Raw genomic sequence first — 27,074 nt, 5'->3', positions numbered from 1 at the left:
TGTCTTCAGTGAAAACACATTTGAAAATTCCGCTGTTTGCAGAGGCTGCCTTAGTTCTTATGCATTCCATCTCGGGTCAGCGAATTCATAACAAGAAGAAGATTAACCCCTCTTTGTCACTTCACTATTCACTATTTCATTATTTGCTTATCTGACTTCTATAATGCTCATATATTCCTAAGTCTCTTTAAACATGTATTAAGCATATCTGCTACATGCAGTTTAGCACTGGATTTAGGTTAGAAGTAAGGATTATGAACAACATAGACAGTACCCCTTGCCTTTATCAAAAATGTGCTATTTTCCACTCTTGGAAAGAAATATTGTTGATATATGTTATGAGTTGAATTGTGTTCCCCAAAAAGATATGTTGAAGTCCTAACGCCAAGTACCTATGAATGTACCTTGTTTGGAACTAGAGTCTTTGCAGATGTAATTAGTTAAGATGAAGTTATGCTGGATTAGGGTGGGCCTAAGAACTGGTGTCCTTATAAGAAGAGGAGAGACACAGACACACAGTGGAGAAGGCCATATGAAGATAGAGACAGAAATGGGAATGATGCATCTACATGCCAAGGATTTCCAGCAACCACCAGAAGCTCAGAAGAGGCAAGGAAGGATCCTCCCTAGAGCATTCAGAGAGAAGAACATGACCCTCCTGACACCTTCACTTTGGACTCATAGCTTCCAGAACTGTGATAGAATAAATTTCTGTTGTTTTAAGCTAGCAAGTTTGTGGTACTTTGTTACAGCAGCCCTAGGAAGCTAATATAGTACATCTGCACTTAAGAAAATGAATCAACCCAGAATGACAAAGTTGAACCCCTGTAAGGATTATTGGCATCTTTCCAGGGGAGCAGCAAAAAGGAGAGGTACCACTTCCTCTCCTGCCTCCTCCCTACACTCTCCTTCTAGAGTCTAAGCAAATGGGCTAGTTGGATCTGATGTTCCTTATTTCCTTTTTTCCTGGGATACTCAGGAGGACACCATCTACAGATAACCAGGGTCTGCACAAACAGAACAGTGCTGGGCACAAAATTCAATAAATCTCATTAAATTGACTTAAAGTGAGCTTAGATGCATACATTTACTAAAGACTCTTTTCTGTTAAGAACTGTAAGACCTGTGGGACCATAATGGCTAGTCTAGACATCAACAATCCTTATAATGTCATATTTGTAGTTGTTAGAACGTAATGCAGCTTATTACATAATAAATGTGAATTGTAAAATATATTTATCACTAGCACATCCTATTTTCTTTTTCTGTTAAAGTTTTTAAATTCCATAGATAATTGAGTATAATTTGGCACCTTATTCTGGTTCAAAAATTATCTATTAAATAAGTTCAAAATAAATATTTTAAATGACTGACTTGTGATCTACTATAATTTCTTAAGATACTACCACATAGTGTATCTAAAGTATAAAAAGGAATAGCAAATTTTGATATATTTTCAGCCATTTATTCCCTTGTCAGAACTATTATAACATTGATATTAAACTTTTAGATATTGCTTCACGGGTCATGAAATATTTTGTAAATATTCGATGTCCTCAAAAAATTCCCTCAAATATGTCGGCACATTATTCTCAACTTATTTTACAAGTGAGAAAACAAACAAGGGCATACTATCTTTTCATTCATTCATTCATTCATTCATTTATTCAACAAAAATTAATTACCTACATGTCCCAGGTACTGTGCTAGGAAAAGCGAGAGAGATGCGTAAGTAATTTATTGCATCAAGGTAACAAGAGTGAAAGGACCTGTAAGAACAGGGTATTTCATTTTTAACAGTAGAGTCAATTTCAGACTATCATATTTTCTCTAACTTATGCCAGTTTGATAGGCGCGAAGATGGGAGATTCATCTTCTCAGAACACCTGCTAGTTATGCTAGCTAGTTATGATAGATTCTTGGCTCAAATCTCATCTAAACATTTTTGAGATGAGAACTGAGTTCATCTTATTTCTTTAACTATATTTCACAGAGTCATGGAAAGTGAACAGCAATATGAAGTGTAACAAAGAATTCGAAAAAAAATATTCCCTTTTTTAAAGTTCTCTTCTTAACAATGTGGTATTTTCTGGCTGTTACATTGAAGTTTTATGTGAGTACAATAGCTGTAGGAATCTAAGCTTAAAATTTAAGTAACGAGACTACATTTTATCTTAGGTTGAGTTTCTTTGAAAGCAAAGCCTAAGTCAAGACTTTGACGTAGTTATTTTATTTGGGACACGGTCCCAGGAAGCAAGAGTGAGCTAGCAAGCAGACTGAAACAGAGAAGGAGGAAAAGCCAGTACAAGTATATGTTATCAAGGTTTCTTCTATGGGCAACCTGGGGCTCAATTCCACCCAGACCTCCTGAGAAGCCTACAGAATACCTTTCAATTGTTCAAATCTCTAGTGGATGGGAGGCTGGAACATTCGTCCTTCAGTTCCCTCCCCCAGAGTGTGGCTCTGTGGCATCTCAATCCCCTGGGGGCAGAAAGCAAAAAGACACACAGTATATGCTTAAGGTTGGACTTGGTCAGAGCAAGATGAGTTACACCTATCCACCACCACTGCAACCAACACCAGAGGTATGCTGAGGGGATGTGACACAGGGCACCAGAGGCATCTCCTATATCTTTGTTGTTGGGAGATTAAAACGATAGGAAATTGGAGGAGACTTCTCTGGAGAAACTTATTAGCCCAAGAAAAAAGATTTACAGATACTGACACTGTAGAAATCTCAATATGGCACAGGCTGCTAGTTGCCTACGTTTACACCATTCTCCCTTTCCTTTGCTGCAATAAGACCCCAACTTCATTTGAGGTAGCAATACGTCCAGCTAAAAAACTACATTTTGTAGCCTCGCTTACAGCTAAATGTGGCCATGTGTTTACTATTTTGCCAAAATGTGTAAGCAGATTATTGTGTGGCCTTCTGGAAAGATACCAGGAGTTTACTTTCTCTGCCTTCCTCTTTCCTGCTGCCTGTAATGCAGATACAATCACCAGAGGTTGGGAAGCCACTGGGACCAGGAGGCATTGCACTTGAGTGGTATAGCAAGGTAGATGTTGCCTACATCCCTGATGATGTGGAGTTGTCATATAAGCCCTGGACTACCAAATCTGGACTTTTTTTGTGTGAGAGAGAAGTAAGTTTTTACTTTATTAATCATCTGTTATTTTGAGTTTTTCCATTATGTTCAACCAAATCTCATTCCAACTAATACGTCACATGAAATGTCTGGAAGCCACCTCACCTACTTGCGGTGAAGGTAATCAATCAACAAGCCCTGCCCAGGCACACAGAGCTTCCAGTCAGCTTTCTCATCTCTAGTTCTTAAACAGGTTGCAGCACAAAGTCTTCAAACATTTGAAACAGGGTTTCTAATCTGAAAAACAGACACCAAAAAAGAAACTTTGAAGAAATAGAGATGATCCTGGGAGCAAAAGAAAATGTCAAACTTAAAAATACTTTACATTCTCAAAAAATAAAGCATATTTTATATCCAAAAACACTAACAAAATGCAAAAAAGTAAAACAATAAATAAAAGGATGCTCAGAGAACTAGAAAGAGCTCTTGGGAATTAAAGAGCTGAAATAAAAAACTCAATAGGTGAGTTGGAAAATAGTAAAGGATATATTAGAAACACAGAGATTCAATCCAGGAAGACCAACTGATACATATTCCAAAAAGAGAGAAAAATGGGTGGGAAGAAATTATAAAAGAAATAATATAGGAAAGTTTCCTTGAATTGAAGTTTTAATAATGAAGGGGCCCGCTTACTGCCCAGCAATGTTAATGCAATAAGACCCACATCAAGAGGCGTCGTTATGAAATTTCTGAATATCTGGGTAAAGAGAAGATTTCCAACATTTTTCAGAAGAAAAATATCAAGAATCAGAATAAAAGACTTCTCAACAGCAACACTAGATTCTAGAAAAAAAGTAAATAGTACCTTCAAAGTTCCCAGAGAAATTTATTTCAGCCTGAAATTCTGTATCCAGACACACTCTCAATCAAGTGTGAGGATGGAATAAAGGGCATTCTGAGCCGTGAAAAGATTGAAAACATTTATTTTCCTTGCACCCTTTCTTAGATCCTCCTTCCCCATCTCCCATGGCTGTCCATACATATATTGGCTCCAATCAGACCAGATTTCCTACAGCTCATTTCTGCTGTGGTACCTGCTTCCTTGGCCTCCCTCCATTCACACATCTTCTCCCTTTCTCTGTGGGCTCCAAATTCTACCCATTCTTCAAGACAGTGCAAGCCCCACCTGCTTGAAGCCTCTAGGCCACACCCATTAGCAGTGATCTCTCCACCTTTTGGCCCTTCTCAGTCTCCAGAGCCTTCACTGTGCATTTTGCCACTTGCTTCCATTTTGTCTGTCATTAGTCTCTGTATATGTCTGAATTCTCCAACAAAATTGGAGTGGTATCTTATTCATGCTTACATTTACAGTGATGGACAAATAGTAGGTGCTCAATAAACATTTGATGTTTACCCTAGTTAATTAGGGTAATTTGATTCCTGACTCAATTGTCTTTTCATGATACTGTGCTACCCAAGATATTTTGGAATTTCATTCAAAGGAAATCATTTCATAAACTCTCAAGAATTTATGGATAGGAAAACCTCCAGCTCTGCAAGGACAAAAGTAAATTGGAGGCTGACTTCATATTATATTCAATTCAATAATGAACAATGACTGTGTTTCCTAAGCAACTGCAGATCATGATTGCAAAATCAAGTCAATCTAAGAAAAAAAAAAAGCATATCATGACACATTTCATGGCAAATGCCCTTTTCTGCTGTTAATTAAAGGATGATACAGGCCAATGCACGCCACGTCTCACTGTTATTTTCTAAATTCTATGCAAACAGAACCAGCTTCAACTGAAGAAAGAGGAATGAAGAGGCTTCTGCTTCTATTTTTGCTCTTTGTAACATTTTCTTCTGCATTTCCTACAGACCAAAAGATGGAAAACGAAGAAAACATGCAGCTGGCTGAGGTACTGTCTCAAGAAATATTATTAACAACTATCAACAAACATTCATTTTATTGATTGGCTTGGGATCTAAAAAGACAGCAAATTCCTATAAAAGCATCCTAAACTTTCTTGTGAGAAGGAGCTGCTTTTCAATTCCCTGGCTCTAAGCACGTTGAAGAACTGTGTGAGGGGTGGAGAGTGGGGGCGGGGTGGGGGAAAATGCAGGGTTTGCTACAACATTAAGCAATGGTTACGAATGAGGAGATAGTGAGAGGAGAAATGGGACAGCCCTGCAAGAAATAGAGATCTCTACAAAAGCCTTTTGAGACCAACCAAGAGGACCCAACTAGGATTTGGAGCCCCTTATCCCTTTATATAGGAATAATACATTGCTTTGAGATTCTTTCTAAAAATCAGTACAGTTAATTTGCCATATGTGGTTAAATTAATTAAATTTGCAAAATGAATGATAACCTATCTCTTCTAGAATTTGTTTCAAGGAAACACCACAATGAAAGTAACAGCAAAAATATGTAAGATATGTGATCATTTAACATATACGAGAAGCTTGAATCTCTTCTGTGGAAGTTTGGAGTTTTTATGGGCTGTGTGGTTTGGCAAATTCTGGTCACACATAGCTCAATCAGGCCATGCAAACTGAAAAAACAGGGTGACACTTTTCTTTCCTCTCTGTTTCCTTCCTTTTTTCTTTCTTCCCTCACTCCTTGCTTTCCCTCATTACCTATTTCCTTTCGTCCCCTCCCCAATTGTCAAAAAGGATTTCAGACAATTTTGTTTTAACCTGAGATGGAGATTTGCCCTCTTGTAGTTTGTGCCTTTTTTTGTCTTTTTGGTCAGGCGTATCTCAACCAGTTCTACTCTCTTGAAATAGAAGGGAGTCATCTTGTTCAAAGCACGAACAGGAGTCCTATAGATGGCAAAATTCAGGAAATGCAAGCATTTTTTGGATTGACAGTGACTGGAAAACTGGACTCAAACACACTTGAGATCATGAAGACACCCAGGTGTGGGGTGCCTGATGTGGGTCAGTATGGCTACACTCTGCCTGGGTGGAACAAATACAACCTCACATACAGGTAATGCTTCTGCCAACTTATTTCCCCCTAATCTAAAGAAACAATAGAATCTCAAAGGAACAAAAATAATGATAGTTTATTTTACCAAGTACTTCCTATGTGCATGGCACTTTATAAATTTCATTTATTCTATCCTCCCAACAAACTTGTGATGTAGGCACCACTGTTATTTCCACCTTAAACACAGAAGAGCTGAAGCAAAAGGTTATTTACCATAGTCAAGCTTACATAGCTTTTATCAGCAGACTGGTTCTGGCAGAGATGCTCTAACCTTTAGCCTCTGCCACATCCATATAACCTTGGGAGCAGAAGCACTGCCATCTGATTGCAGACGCTTGAAGGTACGGATGAAGTGTGCTCAAGAGAAAATGGGAAGACCCTGGAGCACAACCAGTTCACGTTAGAGACGTATGTGAGTTAAAGAGTTGTCAAATCTCAGACGGTCCCGGGAGTGAAGTACGGAGTTTTCCCCTAGACATCTCAAGGAAGGGGGGCTGGATCATTGGCAGGAAGAGGATGAAGTGTGCCCGTGACCTGAGATAGAAACAGTGACCTTGACCACCGCTCTACAGCCCTCCTGGCTGGCCCTAAAGAGTTTCTGATAGTTCTTCCTTCTTCTTATTGGTCTTAGGGATTGAGTTAAAAATAGGTTTAGGAAGATATGAAATAGAAACAAGAGGGAAATCTTTTCCTGAGTAACTAACTCTTCTTTGTGGCTCTCAAGTTGAGACTCTTAATATATGACACGTGCATAAGACTGATTTCCACAAGTCGTTTGAGAAAATAAATCTCAATTCTTTTTAGAACACATTTATAATACAGTCATATACACAGCAAACACATACATGAGATTAATGCTCTCCCACTTAGGGTGTGATCTTACGGAAGTTATTTTGCCTCTTTGAATCTCATTTGTTAAAGTGTTATAATATACCTGATTAATAGGGCAGATGAGAGAATTGAATTATGTGGCACATATAAAAGTACTTTATTTAAATAGTAAAGTATTATACAAATGTATGCATACAAATGTAAGAATAGCACCATACCAAAAGTTGCTGTAGCATATGATTGATAAAATAGAAATGATTTTCTTTTCATAGTAGGTGTGTGCATACCCACGTGTACAAGCACAAATTGATATATTTTTGCTAATTTTTAAGAATTATGAATTATACTCCAGATATGGCACGAGCTGATGTAGACGAGGCTATCCAAAAAGGTTTAGAAGTGTGGAGCACAGTTACTCCACTAACATTCACCAAGATTTCCAAGGGGATTGCAGACATTATGATTGCGTTTAGGACCCGAGGTAAGATTTTCAACGGAGAGAAAAATATGGCTATTTTCATCTCAGGAGCTTCAAGGAGACTGATCTTTTTTTCCCCCATGAATTGTATCTCAGTCCATGGGCAGTGTCCTCGTTATTTTGATGGCCCCTTGGGAGTCCTCGGCCATGCCTTTCCTCCTGGTCTGGGTCTGGGTGGAGACACTCACTTCGATGAGGATGAAAATTGGACCAAGGATGGAGTAGGTGAGCCCAATTTTCTTTATGAACAAAACCTTATTATTCTAAATAATCCCTGAAAAGAATAGCTTTGCAATTAGTTTCTTTTTACTTTCCAATTTCTCCATAATTTTCCATATTCCAAGATGACATTGATGAAAGTGTTCAATATCTATTCAGACTGCTTATAAAGTTGGTAATCCTGTAGTGATCAGAGCATTCTTCACTTACTCATACATACTCACAATGCCTGAAGGTCCACTACATGCCTGGAACTATGCAAGGTATTGTATGGACCACAAAGTTGTGCTAGAAAAGTTCTAGCCCTTCAGAGGTTCATGTGGCCTAGGTCCACATACCACCATATAAGGCAGAACGTGCTGTGTGTTGTATCAATGGTAGAAGTCATCTAGGGCTTGAGGATTGAAAGAAGACTCTAGGGAAGTGGTAATTTTGAGTTAATGGTTGAAGGATGGTGTGTGGGTTCATGGCCCATAGAGGGTCTATTTATAAGCATGAACTTCCTCTTCTAACTCTTGCCCATCTGCCAAGGAATCAGTCCCTAATCTTTATATTTGACCTATTCCTTCAGACCAAGTGGGTTGAATTTTTTTTGTCTTAATGAACCTCTCTGGCACTAAAATAGGAGATATTTTATAAATTTACAAACAAAAAATGAAAGTTTGCTACGGTTAAAGTATGTGTGTCAATCAAAGAAGCAGCCTCAGTAGACTCGCAGGTTCTCCCCATTATTATTTTCTTTCATTGACAATAGTCATGTTGGGTCTGGTGTTTGGTTTCCAGGGTACCAGGAAAGCAGAAGCTGTGGCTCTGCTGATGGGTGGTATACAAGACCACAATTCAGTCTTGACCAAGTAACTCCAGATAGTCTGTGGGTTATTCTATAGTTTATGCAAAACTGAAAGCTGGTAACTCAAAATGGTCTGTGGCCACTCATTGCTAAGTCTGAACATGTGATACAATTGTTCTTCCAAATGCTATTGAACAAGGAAGATAAAGAAGTCAGTATTAACTGGACTTCAGGCACCAGGGGAAGTCTGGGGTTGGTTGCTGCCATTGCTCCGTGAATTAGCATCACAGACAAGAGGATGAAGGAAATAGGATGACACCATCATCCAAACAACAGATGAGTTGAATGGACCATGTCTGCTGTGTGTCTTCTGCTGAGACATGTCACAATATTTCTTTGAATTTGGCCTACAGGCAGCATGGATATGTTCAGTCAGGCAGTTATAGGAAATATCCTACTGCTTGCCAAAATCAGGGTAACTCTCTTTGCTCAGCCAGGCTTTATTTTCATATCTAGAGGCAGAGATTAATCACAGATTTCACTGTTTCTTTTATCTCTATTAAATCCAGTACTTGGTAGTAATTACTATTACCGACACTGCTATAGCTCTCTGCCAAGGGGGATGTTTGCAGTGGATTATCAAAAAGTCCAAAGAGTTCTGGGCCCCAAGTTGGCAAAACTTTCTTGAGCAAGGCAGGAGGTAAATAGAGGCTTCCACCAAGTTCTGGGTGGATAACCAGGCAACATACCAAAATGAGTGTCTTCTCATTGTTTTGTTACACTCCCTCAGGGTCAAAAATGTGGGCCCCAGGGGACACCCAATCGTATAACTCTTAGCTCACTGACATAAAAGGGAAAATGTCTTCCTGTTCTCTAATAAAAACATAAAACCTCAAGCAAATGTAATCTCCAATAAAATTGGTATTTTTAATAGGGAAATTGGCAATAATATATAATATATCATTACCTCCTTTATTGGACTATGTAGGCTATCCCTCTGGAAAGGGTACAAAAGTCTTAGTGTAACTTGATTAAGGGCAATAGACAATGTCATCTGCTAATGCCACTGCTTCCTAAGGGAAGGACAAGACATTGCATGGCAATGTCAGAGGAGTTCAAGCAATACAGAGATTTTCCTGAGAATCTCCTAAAGCGAGGCCAGTGTCAAGCCCATGTGTGAGTATGTATGTGCTACACACACATGTGCACTAAACAACTGAAACAGGCCTTACGGGTGCACATGTTGTGATGTGGCAAGAACAAACAAGGCCTGACCTTGGTATCTTTCAGGGCTTCCCATTAACTACCTGAGGGGCCCTGGGTAAGTTAATTATCTTTCTTACTCTGTTTCTTTACGTATAGAATAAGGATAATAATGCCCTTCTTGCAGAAAGATAACAGAAGTTACCTGTAATAAAGGTGAAACCACCTTGCAAAGAACTTGCCCATAGGGAACATTCAGAAATTGTTCGACATTGAAAATTATGTTGGTGATAATTGGTATTGGTTATGATGATGATTACAGTGATTTATCTATTTAGTCACATCTCCAAGAAGGCAGAGATATCTTTTTCCTACAGTATCATATGGCCCATAGTATGGTTAGCACTTGATAGATGCTCTGCAAATATTTGGTAAATGAAGTCATTCAACAATCTTTTACTCAACATCAACTATGACCCAGGTTCTGTGATAGAAATGGAGTGTATGACAATGTACAAGACACAGACCCTGCCCTCAAGGGGTTTACAGTCTAGGGAGCACATGCAATCAAATGGCAATTAAAACCAGTGTGATCAACACTGGGCTAAAGGAAACTATAGCCTTGTAATAGGAGCAAATACAGAGGTCAGTGGAGGAAGTGATGTCAAACCTGAGACCTGAAGGCTAAGCAGGAACTCAGAAGGCAAAGTGGAATAGAGAGTGATCTGGACAGAATAGCCCAAGAACTCAAGTATTAGAATTGTGGTGGATGAGAAGGCTAAAATGAACAGGATTCAGATTATAGAGGGTCTTGAAAGCCAGGATAAAGGTTTGGACTTCATATAGATGAACAGAGTTTGAATTACTTTTTCAAAGACTCACTTGTCCCATGCCTTGTCCAAAAGCACACCCAGTGATATTGCCAGCCAGACAAGAGGCAGCAGCAAAGGCCAGAGCAGAAAAGTGTGAAAGACCATGAAATAATCTTTTGCCATTCATGTTTGTTTTGTGCAAACATCACCAGACAAGGCTTCATTATGAAAGGCTCAGACTTTTCTTCAGGATCCATAGGCTTAGTTGCAAGTCCAAGGACAGTCTTTTATATTTAGAACCTTACAGACTAGTGGGAGAGAGAGAAATAAAAAAGCAATTCCACCATGCATAGTGAGACTTCTCATATGGGGAAGCACAGGGTACTGTGATCTCGTGTAGGAGGTGCATCTAACTGTTCTTTCAAATAAACACCTGGATATCCAGCAACCATTACTAAGCACCCCCTACTGATAAGCAGTTTAGCAGTCACCAGGAATAAAAAATGGTTAAGACATGGTCCCTGTATTGAAAGGGTACACAGCTTGGTGAAAGAAATAAACAATGCAGTCCCTTATGTGCTATGACAGAATTAAGCACTGAGTCTACGGAAGCCCAGAGAGGTGCGTTTAACTCAGCCTGGATAGGGACTGGGGGGATAAGGGAAGCCTCATGAAGGACATGACTCTAGAGGGGATTTCTGAGGAATAAGTAGGATAACTAGGCAAAAAGGAGGTGGGAGAGATAATATTCTGGGAAAAAGAGATGGAGATATTAAGACACAGAGATTAGAAAGAACATGACATAGATGAGAAATGCAAATGATTCAATATGGCAAGCTCATGGAATATGAAAATAAAATATGGGGCTGGAAAAAAAGGAAGGGACTAGATCATGGAGGGCCATGTTAAGGTATTTGTGCTTTATCCTACAGCCAATGGAGAACCTCTGAAGAATATATGTAGGAGAAACATGATCACATACAGGATAGCTTAGCAACAATCAAAACCTAATGACTTCTATTCTTTTTTAATACTATCCATTTCTGAGACACCTGTTTCCTGCCATTTGCATCCTCTGGGTCATATTGCTCCATGATGTGACTAATACCAATTATTACTATTGAAATATTCCCCAGAGAAGTGATGATGCATTTGTTATAAGAATTATCTGCTGTATGGCAAGCCCTTTCTTGTTTCCCCGTAGCTACTTCCTAATCACAGATGCAACCATTCTCCTTTTGATTGATTCATGTACTCATGTTTTCCCTGTTTTTGTTAAGGATTCAACTTATTTCTTGTGGCTGCTCATGAATTTGGTCATTCACTGGGGCTCTCTCACTCCAATGATCCAACAGCTTTGATGTTCCCAAATTATGTCTCCCTGGATCCTAGCAAATACCCACTTTCTCAGGATGATATCAGTGGAATCCAATCCATTTATGGTGAGCAACATCATAAATCTGAATATATGTGAACTAAATAGGAAGCTTTCCAAAGAGGAAGTTGAGAAAATCACTTCTTGAAATTTTATGAAGAAAATATTCACTTGGGTAAGATCCTTCTGTAGATATTTCCACATGCCTTCTTAATTCACTGTGGTATTTCTTTTCTCATCAAAGGAGGTCTACCTAAGACACCTACTAAGCCTAAAGAACCCACTGTATCCCATGCCTGTGACCCTGATGTGACTTTTGATGCTATCACCACTTTCCGCAGAGAAGTAATGTTCTTTAAAGGCAGGTAAACCCATTTCCTTAAGCTCTTCAACTTCCTATGAAGATTTTTCTTTTCCAGAGATTTGGGAATAAAGAGGGAGTCATGGGGATAGTGAGAATGTGTACCTTTTACTTTCCATTTTATAACTGCCCACACTGTTTGAATATTGTACTATGGGCATATATCTTACTTGTTTGATAAATTAATTTTTAAATGTTTTTAAGCAAATTTTCAAATTGCCATTGTTTAAGAAAGTGAAGTAGAGTCTACCTTCAGTGACTTCTTAGCTAAAATGATACAACAATCCCAGTGATGTGTTGGAGTTGACTTATACTATTTCAGGATCCAATTGTTAAATTTTCAGGAATTTTGTAAACCAGTTCACATTGCTTTGGTAGTTTGAAACTGTCCATGGGTGGAGTATTTACACCCTGGAAATCAGCAAATGATAAAAATTAGGTCTTTTTCCTACCTGGAGAGCCAGCTGTTAAACACATATCAGCAGACCATTCCTTAATGTTGCATCAATAAAGTGTTAGCTGTAGTAGGAAATCTCTTCTCTCATTATGTATCATTTATAGGACTTAAATTGCAGCATGGTGTATCAGTTATGTATACCATGACCATATTTTCAGAAGAAAGTATCAAGACTTACACCATCTGACAATATATGTGTCAACAAGCTATTGAGCACATAGGGGATATAGGCGCAAAGATCAAAAATACCTGAAATCAGACTCCTTCCACCCACAGTTGTATAGCACTGTAATGACATCCTCTCACTACCATTCTCTCAACAGCAGAGGCTGAGAGACCACTTGTCAGGAAGGGGTTGCCAGCATGGGAAGGGAAATAGACGATAAGGGCTTTTCAAGTCTCCTTCTTAGACTCAGAACTTTACAGCCAGAAGGGAAAATCTGAGGAAATATTTTGCCATGCCAATGATAACATTTCTTCAGTCTAGCAAACATCAGCACGAAAAGTTCTTCTTAGAATGCTTAGTGTTGGCTTAGAATGTTGAGTATTGCTGCTTTGGCAAAAACAAGCCATTGAGCACATTGAGAACTTTTTATGAGATTTCCACGGACAGTTTTCTACTCTAAGTACCCAAGAGAGTGGGCACAAACACACATCCGGACTTTGGTAGTCCAAAGGGTAGAACTGGACTCACAACCCCCTAAACTTGCTGAGGGAAATTGTGTTAATGCTCTAAATTACTTGAGGAAAATATCAACCCATTAGATAAAAGACAAGCCTAAGATTGCAAAGTTTCCATTGAATGAAATAGATATATATAGGCTGTATGTGTAAAGTGATTTTTGTTTAACACAGGCACGTATGGAGGATCTATTATGATATCACCAATATTGAATTTGAATTAATCTCTTCCTTCTGGCCATCTCTGCCAGCTGATATTCAAGCTGCATATGAGAACCCCAAAGATAAGATTCTGGTTTTTAAAGGTAACTTTGCCCATCATGATTCCTCTTTTCCCTCTGGATGCCTGAACTGGTCAGTGGGTATTTTGATGAAAGGAATATAATCTTCATATATGAGCCAAATGGACAGGGCTTCTGCCCTGATCTTAGGTTCATATCATAAAGAACAACTATCCAAGAATTCTCTGTGGCTGTAAAGATAAACGCCATCCCAATTGCACAGGAGCTAAAAGACACCTGTATGACAAAAACTGAAAAACAGTCTTTTTTTGCCAAATAAAGGTAACCCATCTCTCTTCTATATTCCTTTTTCACTAGGGTTGCCAGATTTGGCAAATAAATATACAGGATGCTTTGAATTTCAGATAAGCAACAAATAATTTTTTAGTATAACTATGTCTCTTGCAATATTTTGGATACTCTTATACCAAAAATTAGTCATTGTTTATTTGAAATTCAGTTTTAAATGGTATCTTGTATGTAATCTAGCAACCCTACTTTTAACATGGATTTCATCAGATTACTTGCCTTTGAGAACACTTGGGTGCTGAAATTTAGGAGAACATGTCCAAACACACTTGACTGTTTTGTCAGAGTTAGAAAAGCAATCAATATAGTGAAACCAATTGACATGGGTATGCACACTATTAACTATAGGTATACATTATTTGTGTTACATTAATGATATAAGCAGCTAAAGAAAGTGGTCAGAATAAATGGAGACATAAAATTACTAAATCTCTAAGTATTGAACCTGAGAGAAACTAGGTATCTAATTATTTTTAAACTTCTTAAGACATCTATTTCTCCCTTTAGGAAATAGATCAGAAGTTAATCACTTTCTCTCTTCCTAGATGACAACTTCTGGATGATCAGAGGATATGCTGTCTTGCCAGATTATCCCAAATCCATCTACACACTTGGCTTTCCAAGACATGTAAATAAAATTGATGCAGCTGTCTGTGACCACAACACAAGAAAAACCTACTTCTTTGTGGGCATTTGGTGCTGGAGGTAAGTTTACAGACAATTGACACTTTCATTTTATTCTGGAGAAAAATATCCACATAGCATCACTTTAACACAGGTAAAAATAAAACTAACATATAGCCTTCTTAAAGTGAATTATGTTGAAAGCAATCTCGGGTGGATGACATTCATCAAACAAAAGAACGTTACAATGAGTCCAAAGATCTTTCTCCAACTTAAAAAATGAAGATAAGATAAAATAATAAAGCTGGTGATGCCAATAAAATTGTTAATGACAAACATACCATTCAAAACCTATGAAAGCTCTGAGCTGAGCCCTTACTTTGATTGATCAGTTCCACAGAATAGCATCAATCTGACAAATGATGTGGCTTCTTTACCTCATCATTTCTTCCTTTCAAGACACTATAAATGATTCAGCCGAACATAATCTTTGCCATATTTTTTATTATTGATCCAATTAATTTTCCTCTAGTAGGCCTCCTTTTTCTCCATATCCTCGCTTGACTCCAAATTAGGCAGTAGAAGAATTCAGCTCCCAAAACAAAGACCCCCTGGAAACCTTCCAAATCCATGTCTCCAGGTATGACGAAGTGACCCAAACCATGGACAAAGGGTATCCACGGAGGGTGGTAAAATACTTTCCGGGAATTGGTCTCCGAGTTGATGCTGCTTTTCAGCAGAAAGGTAAGTAGCAATGCCTTAACTATTAGGATACTGGGAAGATTTTATTAACTGTGAAGGAAGACAGCACAAAAGCTTAATGTTTCAATTTTAATGTAATTTTATTACTCTTGAGTACATGTAATAATAAACTTTAACCCTGTGGGCATTGTCACAAACTGAATCACTAAGTCCTGAATTATGTTCTCTGTTATACTATTTCTAGCTGTACCAAAAGTCCCAAGATTAGTTTTACTTATCATTGATCCAAGATACCTCCTTGGTATCTTTTATACACTCCCTGAAGAGTTTTAAGTGTGAAAAATGACTAAGCACAGGAACTGAACCGTGTTTATCAAACTATAATGTATACATTATATGCACAGCTTGGGGTTTGTGTGCAAAACTACAGAGTTTCTGAGGCAGTAAGATTGTGGGTAAGATCCAGGAACCTACAGTTTAAAAGAATTTCAGGTAATTTAATGTACCAGTCCAGCTACTATAACTTCAAAGAAAAAGACCTAGACCCTGGAATAAGCAGGAGTCTAAAAATGTTTCTGAGTGACACAATCTTTTATTCCAATGAAATCTAATACAGAATCTCAAAATCTAAAACAGATAAAGCAGAACACCCCCAGAGAAATGAGGATGTAGGCCCCAAGGCCATACCCTCAGAGGTCTTCTTCTCCCCCTTACTGAGATGATTTTTTTGAAAGCTAATTTGAGAACCTCTGGCATAAACCACAGTCTGGCTAGAAAGGTAGTAAGCTCCTTAAAATTCATGTTTCATACATTGGCCTCTTCCTCAAGGAAACGAAATAATATTTCTCATGTGACAGTAGTAAAGTAAAATGTATCTATATAACTACACAAGTTTATTTTGTCTCCATAATGTTCAATTATTTTATTCTATACTCGTAAAAATAAAAATTGTGGAACCATTGTATAGTTGTGCAATATAACTAAACATGATTCTCTCTCTCTAGGTTTCTTCTATTTCTTCCGTAGATCAAAGCAATTTGAATATGACCCTAAGGCAAAGAGCATTACCCGAATGATGAAAACCAATACTTGGTTTCAATGTAAAGAACCATTAAACTCATCATCTGATTTTAGTATCAGCAAGAAAGAATTACATTCAGGAGGAGTGGAGATGTTTCATCATAAGAATTTAAACTTGCTTATTTTCAGTATTGTTCATGTGCTAAAAAATATCTACAGTTATTAATAAATTCATAGACCTAAAATACATCTCAAGAGGTCTTTTAATCTGAACTTTGCTTCAAAGTAGAAGAGAACTATTCTTTAACATCAAGTTGCCAGTCCTAGTTTTAAATGTCTATTGGATAAAGATTCAACAGCTATTTTGAGCTGCCTGATTCTTTTTATAGGAAGATATTATGTATAAACAAAACTCTCACTGTACTTGAAGTCTATTTTTTGCTTTGTGGACTTAAAGAAGTAAGCCCTGTGTCTTAAAACAACTAAATATTGAAGTCACTTATTAAACCAACCTTTAGCATTCTATTTTGTCTGTACCTTTGGAGTTGGAGAGGCCTGATAAACTGCATTCCTCATCCCTACCCATGTTCTAAACCCACTGAGAAATAACATACAGTGGGGAGAACAAAAGACCACTTTTATTACTGATAAAGCTTCTTTTGGAGAGCGTATCTGTGAGCAAGCAATTTTCCTAATATCAAATTTTAGAATGAGACATACTTACCCACAAGTCATTGGGAGAACTGGAAAGCAGCAGGCCTCCCCAAGAAGGTGAGTTCCCTATAGGCTGCATGGAGCCCAGGGAGAAAGAAAGGAGGATGGGGCTACATATGCCCAGTTTCTGTTCCAAAATTCACCAATCAATTAAGTTATTCCACCTCCCAAAGAGAGGAGTGAGCACCTAGAGTGATGCAGGAAGTGTTACACTAAAGGTGATCCCCCAACAATTAAGGAACTGGCAGGAGTAGGAAAGTAGTGTTCCCTCCAACCCCCCAAGCATAGACCAGTGCATTTAACCATTCCTTGGAGAGTTTAAAATAGAGTTTTGTGCACACTGATCTCACATATAGGAAATGTAGAGATTTTCTCCCTGAGTTTGAGACATGTGGGTCACCTACAGGAGCCTAAACCTACAGGTGGAAAGTTCCTGTCCTCTTTGTTACACCAGGTATTGATTGAGTTTCTAAACTCTCATGGTTAGGTCTTACCTTTACACCCTTAAAGCTGAATGCTTAGCAAAGCTCTTCATAAGTTTTCTGACCCAGAAGATGGATGGAAGGTTGTCAGTTGAACTTGATTCTGATGAGGTGAGGCGAAAGATTGAGCAGGTGTCAACTGATAGAAAATAAGCATAGAAAATCTCGGGAATTCCTACAGCTAGTCTCCCACTCACACATTGTTACCTGAGTTCAGTGTTCCCAGATTCCTAAAAGAAAAGACTTATTGCATGTTTGAAACAGAAAGTAAATTTTAAGAAATACAGCTTAATACCTAGTACATAGTAGATAGTAGGTTAGTCTTTGCAAAAAATAGTGATGGAATAATCAAATATCCATACACATAAAAAAAAGTACCTTGATCCTTACCTCACACTGTTCACAAAAATTAACTAAAAATGAGCCATGGACCTCTAAACAGAAGAATTAAAAATATAAAACTTTTAGAAGAAAATATTTTTAAATGGCCTTGAATTAAGCAAAAATTTTTAGATAAGGCATAAATAGCCTGACCCATAAAAGAAAAAATTGATGAATTAAACTTCAACATTTCAAACTTTGCTCCTGAAAAAAACAATCTTAAAAGAATGAAAAATCAAGCCACACATTGGGAGAACATAGATCTGATAAAGAACTTGTATCCTAAATATAAAAAGAATTCTTATAACTCAAAAATAAGAAGACAAACAGCTCATTTTTTTAAATGGCCAAAACCTTTCCTATATGAGTAGCAAATATACACATGAAAAGATATTCAACATCTTAATCATTGGGGAAATGCTAATTACAACCACAATAAGATGCCACTACAAATGCCATACATTTAACCAAAATAGTTAAAATTAAAAAGACTAAAAATATAAAGTGTTGACAAGATGTAGATTAATTGGAACTCTCTTAGAGTGCTGGTGAGAATGAAAAATGATACAACCATTTTGGAAAATAGTTTGGCTATTTCTTATAAAGTTAAACATACACTTACCATGTGACCCAATGACCCCACTCCTAAATATTTATCCAAGAAAAATGAAAACATGCTCACACAAATAGTTATACATAAACTTTATTCATGTTAGCTTTATTCATGATAGCTAAAACCTGGAAACAACCCAATGTCTATCAATTGGTGAATGAGTAAACAAACTGTGGTACATTTAGACAGTGGAAAACTACACAGCAATACAAAGCAACAAATGACTGATATGTGTGTAGGGGAAGAAGAAATTTCCTCTACCTTTCTAGGTTTTCCTAGCTGGTCTAAGAATTAAATTGACAGGAGGCAGAATAACAGGAGAAAAATCAACAAAGTTCAAAACCATGCATACGTGGGAGAAACCCAGGAAAACTGAGTAACTCCCAAAATGGCTGAAGCCACCACCTTAAATACCATCTTCAGTTAAAGACAAAGGAGGATGTCGGGGGTAGTGGTTTGGGACTTCAAAGGGGAGGAAGGAAATTCACATGGAGATGGAAAAGCAAATATTTGGCAAACAGCTGTTTGCCATGCCTTGTATGGGCATGATACATGCCCATACAACCAGACATGAAGAGGACTTTGATCAAATGGGCCTTGTTAGGTTCCTTCCTCTTACACCTAGTTCATATTATACTATAGTTATCCATGGTGATAGCTCCTTCCTGGAACGAGCTTTCTATTTTAAACTCTTTCAGACAGTTAGAGAGAAGGTCAAAGTTTCTTCCTAAGTCTTTTTTCTTAAAAATAATCAAGCCAAAGAGACACATTTTGGGCTGGCAAATTCTTCTCCCCTACACATACAATAAAATGAAAGAAACTCAAAAGCATTACGGTAAATGAAAGAAACCAGACACAAAAGATACACGTCATATGATTCCATTTGTAAGAAAAATTTTAAAAAACAAAACGATAGTAATAGAAAGTAGATCGCTGGCTGCCAGGGTCCAGAAGTGGAGGAAAGGATTGACTACAAAGGAACATGAGTTATGGAAATGTTCTATATCATGATTATGGTGGTGGTGACATTACTGAATATATTTTTTAAGACTGTACACATAAAATCAGTGAATTTTATTATACGTTAATTCTACTTCAATATTGTCTATTAAAAAAAGTAGTGCAGCTTAGTACTTAACATGTAGCAGATTCTCAGATGTTGGTCAAGCTTGTTTTGTTTCCTTGCATCTATTCTCAAGTCTGTGGCATAAATATCTGTGATACTACAATCTGGAGAACATCTGAAGTTGCACTCAAATTTGCTTATGGGTGGTTACTTTCTCTTTGATTTTCAATAAAAAAATTGATCCATAAGAGAGGGTAAGATACAACTATAAAAATAATCCTATTTTAAACCCAGTGGAGGGCCGGCCCCGTGGCTTAGTGGTTAAGTGCTCGCGCTCCACTGCTGGCGGCCCGGGCTTCGGATCCCGGGTGCGCACGGACGCACCGTTTCTCCGGCCATGCTGGGGCCGCGTCCCACATACAGCAACTAGAAGGATGTGCAACTATGATATACAACTATCTGCGGGGGCTTTGGGGGAAAAAAATAAATAAATAAATAAATAACCCAGTGGAATATCTAAAAACACAGTTTTCCAAGGAATTTATGTTGACTATTAGAGTTATACTAAAGATTTATAAGTACAACCCAGAGGTCAGGTGATATCACTCTTCCTTTGTAATTTAAATTAACTTGACTTCCAAAATCCTATAGGGATTCTAAAGCCCTCCATCAAGCAATTGGGGGAAAAAAATTCTTATTCGTAATGTCCTTTGGCCAACACACTTCCCAAGTCATCTCCCCAGACACTTCTTCCCGGATTCCAGCCTCCTGCTCTTCTGTCTGGCCTGCCTTGCCCTCTATGAGAAAGCTAAGTTTTTACTTATTTAATTATTTTTCTTTTTAAATGTAAAGCAGTTACGCTGCAAACTTTGTTTTATTGTCTCTTAAACATGCCATCAGGGCCTCCCCTTTCTTGGAAAAGCAGATTAACAAGGTATTTTTTTCTCCTAGAGAAGAACGTCAGAACACACTTTCACCTTGCTTCAAAAGGAAGACATTTTAATTTCCCTTTGCTAGCTTAGAGGCTGGGGAAGGGTATGGCTCTGGAGCCAGACTGCTTAGGCTGGGCCCAGTTCCTGGGCCCAGTTCCTCCACTTATTAGCTGTGGAACCTGGGCCAAATTACTGACCTCTCTGTTCCTTAGTTTCTCCATTGGTGTAATGAGGATAGTAAGAGATCCAGGCTGTTAGAGTTGTTCAGAGTCTGAACAGCTGGTAACATACAGAGCATAGAATCAGTACTTGAGGCGTAGTAAGTGCTCGATAAGTGTGAGCCATCATTATTATAATTCAGTATGTTAAGCAATTCATCCAAAAGTACAATCAATTGGAACAACTAGAAGCCAATCTCCGAGTTTCTCAAAATTGGAATACAATATGATCCAATTCTTTCCCTGCTGTATATACACTTACTGGGAACAAATTAACTGGAACATCAAACTTTGTTCCAGTTTGCTGTGTCATTTCTAGTTTTCTCAAGGGCCTGTAATTGGCTCTTGAAAGAAAAACACAGTTTAAAAAACAAGCACGAACAAGACTTTGTTGACAATAGTTATTCATTTTGGACACCTGAGCAGCATCTCGTTTTGTTTTGAGATGTAACAGAAATTAATTCATACAGAGAGAACATATTTGAATTTTTTCTTGCCCAGGGACAAAGAGAGAAACTCATCATAACCTTCTATTGTTCATCATGGGTGGACTCTCCTAAGAGGCTCACTGGAATGAATCATCTGTCCCAGAGGAAAACAGGATTTTTTTTTTTTGGTCTTGTAGTTATTTTAAACACATGACATATTTTTAGGCTGAAATTTAGTCCCTTATTTGTCTTCAGATATAGAGACTCCTAAAAAGGAAGATCAGTAGCTAAAAAATATCTTAATATACTTAAATTGGTCACAAAATCATAAATTTTAAGTCTACATTCATTCACTTCCCAGATACCACTATCTACCCAAAGTTTCCACAGGGAAATAAAAATCCAACTATTCTTGATATGAATCACTTAGAATTTGATCTCTAGGAGAGACCAAGAAAATACAAACAAGATAGTCAACAATGAATTTAAGACTTCCTTAAGGTCGAAAGTTTCCAGAACAGTGAAATGTTGCTGTCTCAACACTATTTATAGTTTCATGCAGTATTTATTGCTTAATTGACCACAGAGCCAGATCTGATTTTAATCTTGAGATTTAATAAAATAATGATTTTTGTTCATTTTTTCCTGAATTAGTGTTCAATTTTATTAGGAATGAATAGTACAAGCATTTATTTTCAAGGTTGTTTTATTTTTTCAACAAACTGAGTTCAGAGTTTCAGGTCTCCTGAATCATTTTTAAAGGTTAGAAGCAAAAAGAATCAAATAGGGAGCATTTCAACTAGGCAAATTTGTAAAAATGAAATGGAAATCAAATGAGTCTAAAAGCCCTCAGGAAATATGATACTAGAGATTCAAAGGAATCACATATGAAAATGCATCATAAATTATAAGGCTCTTCAAATGAATGTGATCTTCTCAGGAGTCTCATGTTAGAAAATCTGTTGAGAAGCATTTCAACTAAGATGGCACCTTGTTATTTTTCACATAACACTTACCTTGGTATTACAATTGTTAATAAGTCTCTTTTATCCAATATATATTTATCCAATGTGTGTTATGAATAGATTCATTGTCAGTTGAGGCATATTCTTTGATTCAACAAACATTTATTGAGTGCCTACTATGAGCCAGGCACTGTTTTAGGAGCTGGGGATATAGTAGTCAACAAAACAGCAAAGCCCCCACCTTCATGGACCCCATATTCCAGTCAAGGTAGAGAAACCTCAAATAAAAATTTGTCAATATGTCAAGGATGATAAATGCTCTGAGGGAAAATAGAGCAGGTTGTGCCAGAGCTGGGCCTGTGTGCCTTCAGATTCGTTCCTCTGCCCAGAACAGCCTGGTGGGTGCTGCCCCCTGCAGGCTACGCAGAGGCCTCATGTTAGCCCACCTCACGGTGAGTTCCTCCAACGGGAGGCGCCAAGAGACTAGAGAGCAGGAGGAAGGAAGAAGCCAGGATGTCTCTCCCTCTCTCTCCCACGGCAGCATCTGTAGTGGTGGCTGTCTCTTCAGTGCTCCAGCTTCTGCCACAACCACTGTGGCTCCTGCTTCCGCCAGGTGATATGCGTGCCTTCCTCCCTCCTTCCTGGGGTGAGGGGGCTAGTGGTTTCCCTCTGTTTCTGACTTCTGGGTTGTTTCATGGTCCCCTCTGGCTTCTCAGCCTCTTCCATTACTCATAGAACTAATTTCCTGCATTAAATCCCCCCTGTTTCAAATACGCAGAATGATTTCTGTTTTCCCGTTGACATTTGACTAATACTTTGAGTGCCGGGTTAGAGAGAGTGTGACAGGCATGAGGTGTTTGGGGATGAATTACACAGAGCTCTTAGTGAAGACCTGAGACCTAAATCTGAAGGAAGCGAGCAAGCAAACCATATCTGGGGAAAAGAGTGCTCCAGGAAGAACAGTTCAGTGCAAAGGCCCTGAGTCTTGGTTGAAGAACAGTGAGGAGGCTCCAGTGACTGGGGACAAATTGAGGGAGGGGGTAGAGGCAGGGGAAGGAGATAAAGTTGGAGAAGTGACAGGGAGACAGATCATGTAAGGCCTTATAGGCCATTATATAAACTTTGGATTCCAGAGAGATTTAAGAAGAGAACCAACATTATTATTTGACTTGTATTTTAAAAGAATCACTCTGGCTGCTCTGAGTACAATAAACTATAGGAGCAGAAGAGCAGAAACAGGAGATATATCAGGAGGTACTGCAACAGCAGATGATGGTGCTAGCAGCAACAAATAGTCTGAAGGTGTATTTTGAAGATAGGACAACAGGATTTGATAATTGATTGGATGTCTGGTGTGATATAAAGAGAGGAGTCAACTTTTTTTTCTGAACAACTGGAAGAATGGAGTGTCCATTCACTGAGGTGATCAAGTCTAGGGAGGAACAAATTTGAGGAGAAAATCAAGATGTGCTGTCGGCAGTTGGATACATCGGTCTGAAGTTCAGAAGAGAGCCCGAACATGGAGGTATAAATCTGAGAGTTGTCATTGTGTAGAGACACAGGATTGGATTAGGTCACCGAGGCAGTGACCCAGATAGAGACAAGAAGAAACTGAGAACCGGTCCCTCCCTAGTCATTAACAGATTAAAGATAAACTGTGTTGTACATTTTGATCCCACAGCAATTCTGTTTATGCACATGGGCACGTTCTTCCTGTTGGATATTCATTTTCCATGCTGTGCCATGAGCTCACTGCTTCACCCTGCATGACTTACCACAACTCTTAAGCCCTTCTAGTGGATTCTCCAACCCAGAATGTGGGTGTGTCTTACAGGATGGGGTTGGAGGGGAGGGCACTAGCCCCTAGCTTCCCAGATTTAAACAAAGTGGAACTCTCGAAAGTATGTGTAATCATCTGTCAACAATGTACATCAGAGTTTTATTTAGTAAATATATAAAAAGATCATACATTTTTCATTAATATGGAAAATTTTACAAAATGAGAAAACTTCCATCATACCTTCTTGAGGAGAGACCTGTTGTCTATGACGTAGGAGAATTCTGCCTCACCTCCTTGGTAAATGGTCTACAAGCTGAGTTTCTGGCTTTGTGGGCTATTGAGACTTTATTTTAATATGTGTTATAAACTTTACTGACATTTTTTTCTTTTTTACAAGACTGGAACTTGTTTTAAGAAACAACAAAAAAATCAATTCAAGAATTTAAAATTAGAGGCAACATTTCTAAACAAAACAAAACAAAACTCACTGGATCATTTTCCCTCAGTCATCGCATTCAAATTAGGAAAACATCCTGCTTTCAGACCTAACTCCCGGTGGCGAGAACAGCACATTATCAGAATGGAGTACCTATCCTGTTTGGAACAGACACTCAAGTGGAAAATGACTTCCTATATTTTTAACCCCCTGTCTTCAGTGTTAAAGATAGTTTATCTGCAACCTAGTTCTATAAGGACTTTTCAAATAATCATAGTAATGGTGACCATTTATTAAACACAATACGCTGGTTACTTTATGGGATCTCATTTGTCCTCATAACAACCCTATAAGGGTGGGTATTGTTGCATTTTATAAATGAAGAAATGAGGTTTAGAGAGATTATTTTTCTTGCCCAAGGTTACATGATAAATGTTAGGATCCAAATCCTGTGTCATATATTCACAGTTTCAATCTTCTCATAGAATATGAATGTTCTAATACTCTGTCATGCCCTGTAATCACCACCACTCAAAACAAAACAATACAAAACTCTCTTGTACACATTTATCTGTCTACCTGTAAGAACCTGATTCTCTTGTTCACCCCCAAACTTGCAGCAGTACCCCGCAGGCTCCATTGCAACATGTTTCCCCGTTCTTCTGCAACATGTTTCACCAAAAAGTTCTGATTTCACGATTGCTGTGGTTTATTTTCTCAACGTGTGTAAAGGAAAAAGAAAGAACACAGTACATTCCCCATTAAGCAATCCTATAACACACCAAGTGACCAAAGATAGTAACCTGGGTTATGCTGGACCCAGTGTTGCCTGCATCCTTCCACGAAGACATTCCTGCTGAATGCAATTGTCAAAGAGGCTCTGGGGAACCCGACTGTGTCTCAACTCTCCAGCCTCTGAGCTTGGAACTCCTTTATTTCACAATAACAAAAATAACTAAAAATATGGGTTTGCAAGTTATTTGTATAGAACTACACAAGCAAAGTATGACAATCGTGACAATTAAAAGTTTGTATTTCATTAATTATTTTCACATCCATGATCTTATTCAGTTCTCTATCCTGGGAGGTAAGAAAGACAATGCTAGTGGTGATCAATCCATTTTACAGAGAAGAAAGGTAAGATACCATGAGCTGATAAAATTGATGGAATTCATATTCAGACACCCTGGCTAGTGGTTCTGTGTTCTTTTTACTATAACTAGTTTCTGTATAACATTCTTCGCCTCTCCAACTTCTTTTTGTCGTTGTTATTAATGATGATTATTTGTTTTAGTCTTAACTGACTCCCTTCCTAAATGGAGGGACCATGCCTGAGGCATCTTTACATTTAGGATAGTGTCTAATACCTAGGATACCTCAAGGAACATGATTGAAATAAATGACCTCGCAGTCATACTTCCATGATCTGGTTTGGGCCTTCGTATTCACTGCATTTATTCCAACAGACACAAGCCTGGGGTACCAGTGGAGGTTTGGGGAATGCTAAAATCCAGCTCACTGCCTTGCATCATCCAAAGAAGAGGATCATTCAGTAAATTTAAAATTTAACACCCAAAAGCATAGCTGCCAGTCACCCCGAGGATTATAACACACTGGAAGCAGGCCTTAAGTGGGAACAGGTGTTCACAAAATCACGGAGCTGTAGCTTCTTTAAGATATCACATATACACACAGTCGGTTTGTTAACCTAAATGCCCAAGATACTGATCTTTCCTGGGGAGGCTGCAGGCCAGTCCTGACAGCCATCCAGTTGGCAAGGACAGTCTTGAAGCACTCCCAGATACCGCCTTCCCTTCTCCCCTGAGCCTGGCCTCTCTATGGCTAACCTTGGCCCCGGCCCTCAGGCAGAGTCCAGGCTGAGTCCCCACGCCTCTCATGCTGAGAACTGCCCACCTTTCTCCTTGGTTGCAGCCCCCTAGGCTGCTGACCCTGGGCTGGGTTGGAGTTGAATTTGAACTGCTGGGCCTTCCTTTTCTTATTCCCCACTTTGGCTTTTCCTGGCCTTCATCTCACACCGTAGTAGCTTGATCTTAGCGCTTTGCTTCATTCCCTTGAGGGAACCTAAAAGTATCATTGGCTGATGTTGTGCCACTTATAACACCTGGCCTGATTCCTCCAGGCCGTCTTCTGCTGAAACTCTGAAACCTACCACCTATCACCCCTGAAGGAGGGATAACTTAGCTCTTCTAACTGACCTCCAGTAAATCTGCAAAGGAAAATCACTTACATATTTTAATAGCTGTGAAGAAGGGCCCACCTTTTCTCCCAGAAAACATAAAATGCATTTAACAGTTTCTTCCTTAGAGCAGTAGTTCTTAATCCCAGATGCATGCCTCAGCCAATTTGGCTGCTATAACAGACTGGTGGCTATAATAGATTGGCTGGCTTAAATAACAAAGATTTATTTCTCACAGTTCTGGAGGCTGGAAGATCAGGGTGCCAGCATAGTCAGATTCTTGGTGCGAGTTCTCTTCCTGGTTGTGTCTTCATATGGCCTTTTGTTCATGTGTGCAGAGATCTCCTGTCTCCTCCTTTTTTCATGAGAACACTAATCCTATCATCAGGGCCCTACCCTCGTGACCTAATCTAACCTTAATTCTCTCCCAAAGGCCCCACTTCCAAATACGATCACTTTAGGGATTAGGATTTCAACGTATGAATTTGGAGGGGATACAAACATTCAGTCCATAACCATACACAATTAGGATCACTTGGGAAGCTTTTAAAATTACTAATAATTAAACTTCTTTATCCCAGAGGAGTTAAATCAGAATCTCAAGAGGGTGGAGCCTGAGATTCTGCATTTCT

At 38.6% G+C, this 27,074-nt stretch overlaps 1 protein-coding gene across 1 annotated transcript; it reads left to right on the top strand.

The window, feature by feature from the left end:
• Window positions 1-4,909: 4,909 nt before the first annotated feature.
• On the top strand, window positions 4,910-16,456 carry MMP27 (matrix metallopeptidase 27). Its single transcript, XM_004427399.3, has 10 exons — window positions 4,910-5,011; window positions 5,849-6,087; window positions 7,251-7,399; window positions 7,493-7,621; window positions 11,701-11,862; window positions 12,040-12,160; window positions 13,469-13,599; window positions 14,430-14,589; window positions 15,149-15,252; window positions 16,215-16,456. Exons 1-10 carry the CDS (start codon window positions 4,910-4,912, stop codon window positions 16,454-16,456), a joined length of 1,539 nt encoding a protein of 512 aa, XP_004427456.1.
• The last annotated feature ends 10,618 nt before the right edge of the window (window positions 16,457-27,074 follow it).

Source organism: Ceratotherium simum, chromosome 7 (assembly GCF_057802395.1).
Source record: "Ceratotherium simum simum isolate JZ-2026a chromosome 7, ASM5780239v1, whole genome shotgun sequence".
Lineage (NCBI taxonomy): Eukaryota > Metazoa > Chordata > Mammalia > Perissodactyla > Rhinocerotidae > Ceratotherium > Ceratotherium simum.
This window is presented reverse-complemented; position numbering and strand designations above follow the sequence as displayed.

Bases quoted from the DNA above. Each gene is read 5' to 3' on its own strand.
- MMP27 (XM_004427399.3), top strand. From the start codon at position 4,910: ATGAAGAGGCTTCTGCTTCTATTTTTGCTCTTTGTAACATTTTCTTCT. The intron at 5,012-5,848 runs GTACTGTCTCAA...CTTTTTGGTCAG, and splicing joins AAAACATGCAGCTGGCTGAG to GCGTATCTCAACCAGTTCTA. The intron at 13,600-14,429 runs GTAACTTTGCCC...CTCTCTTCCTAG, and splicing joins TAAGATTCTGGTTTTTAAAG to ATGACAACTTCTGGATGATC.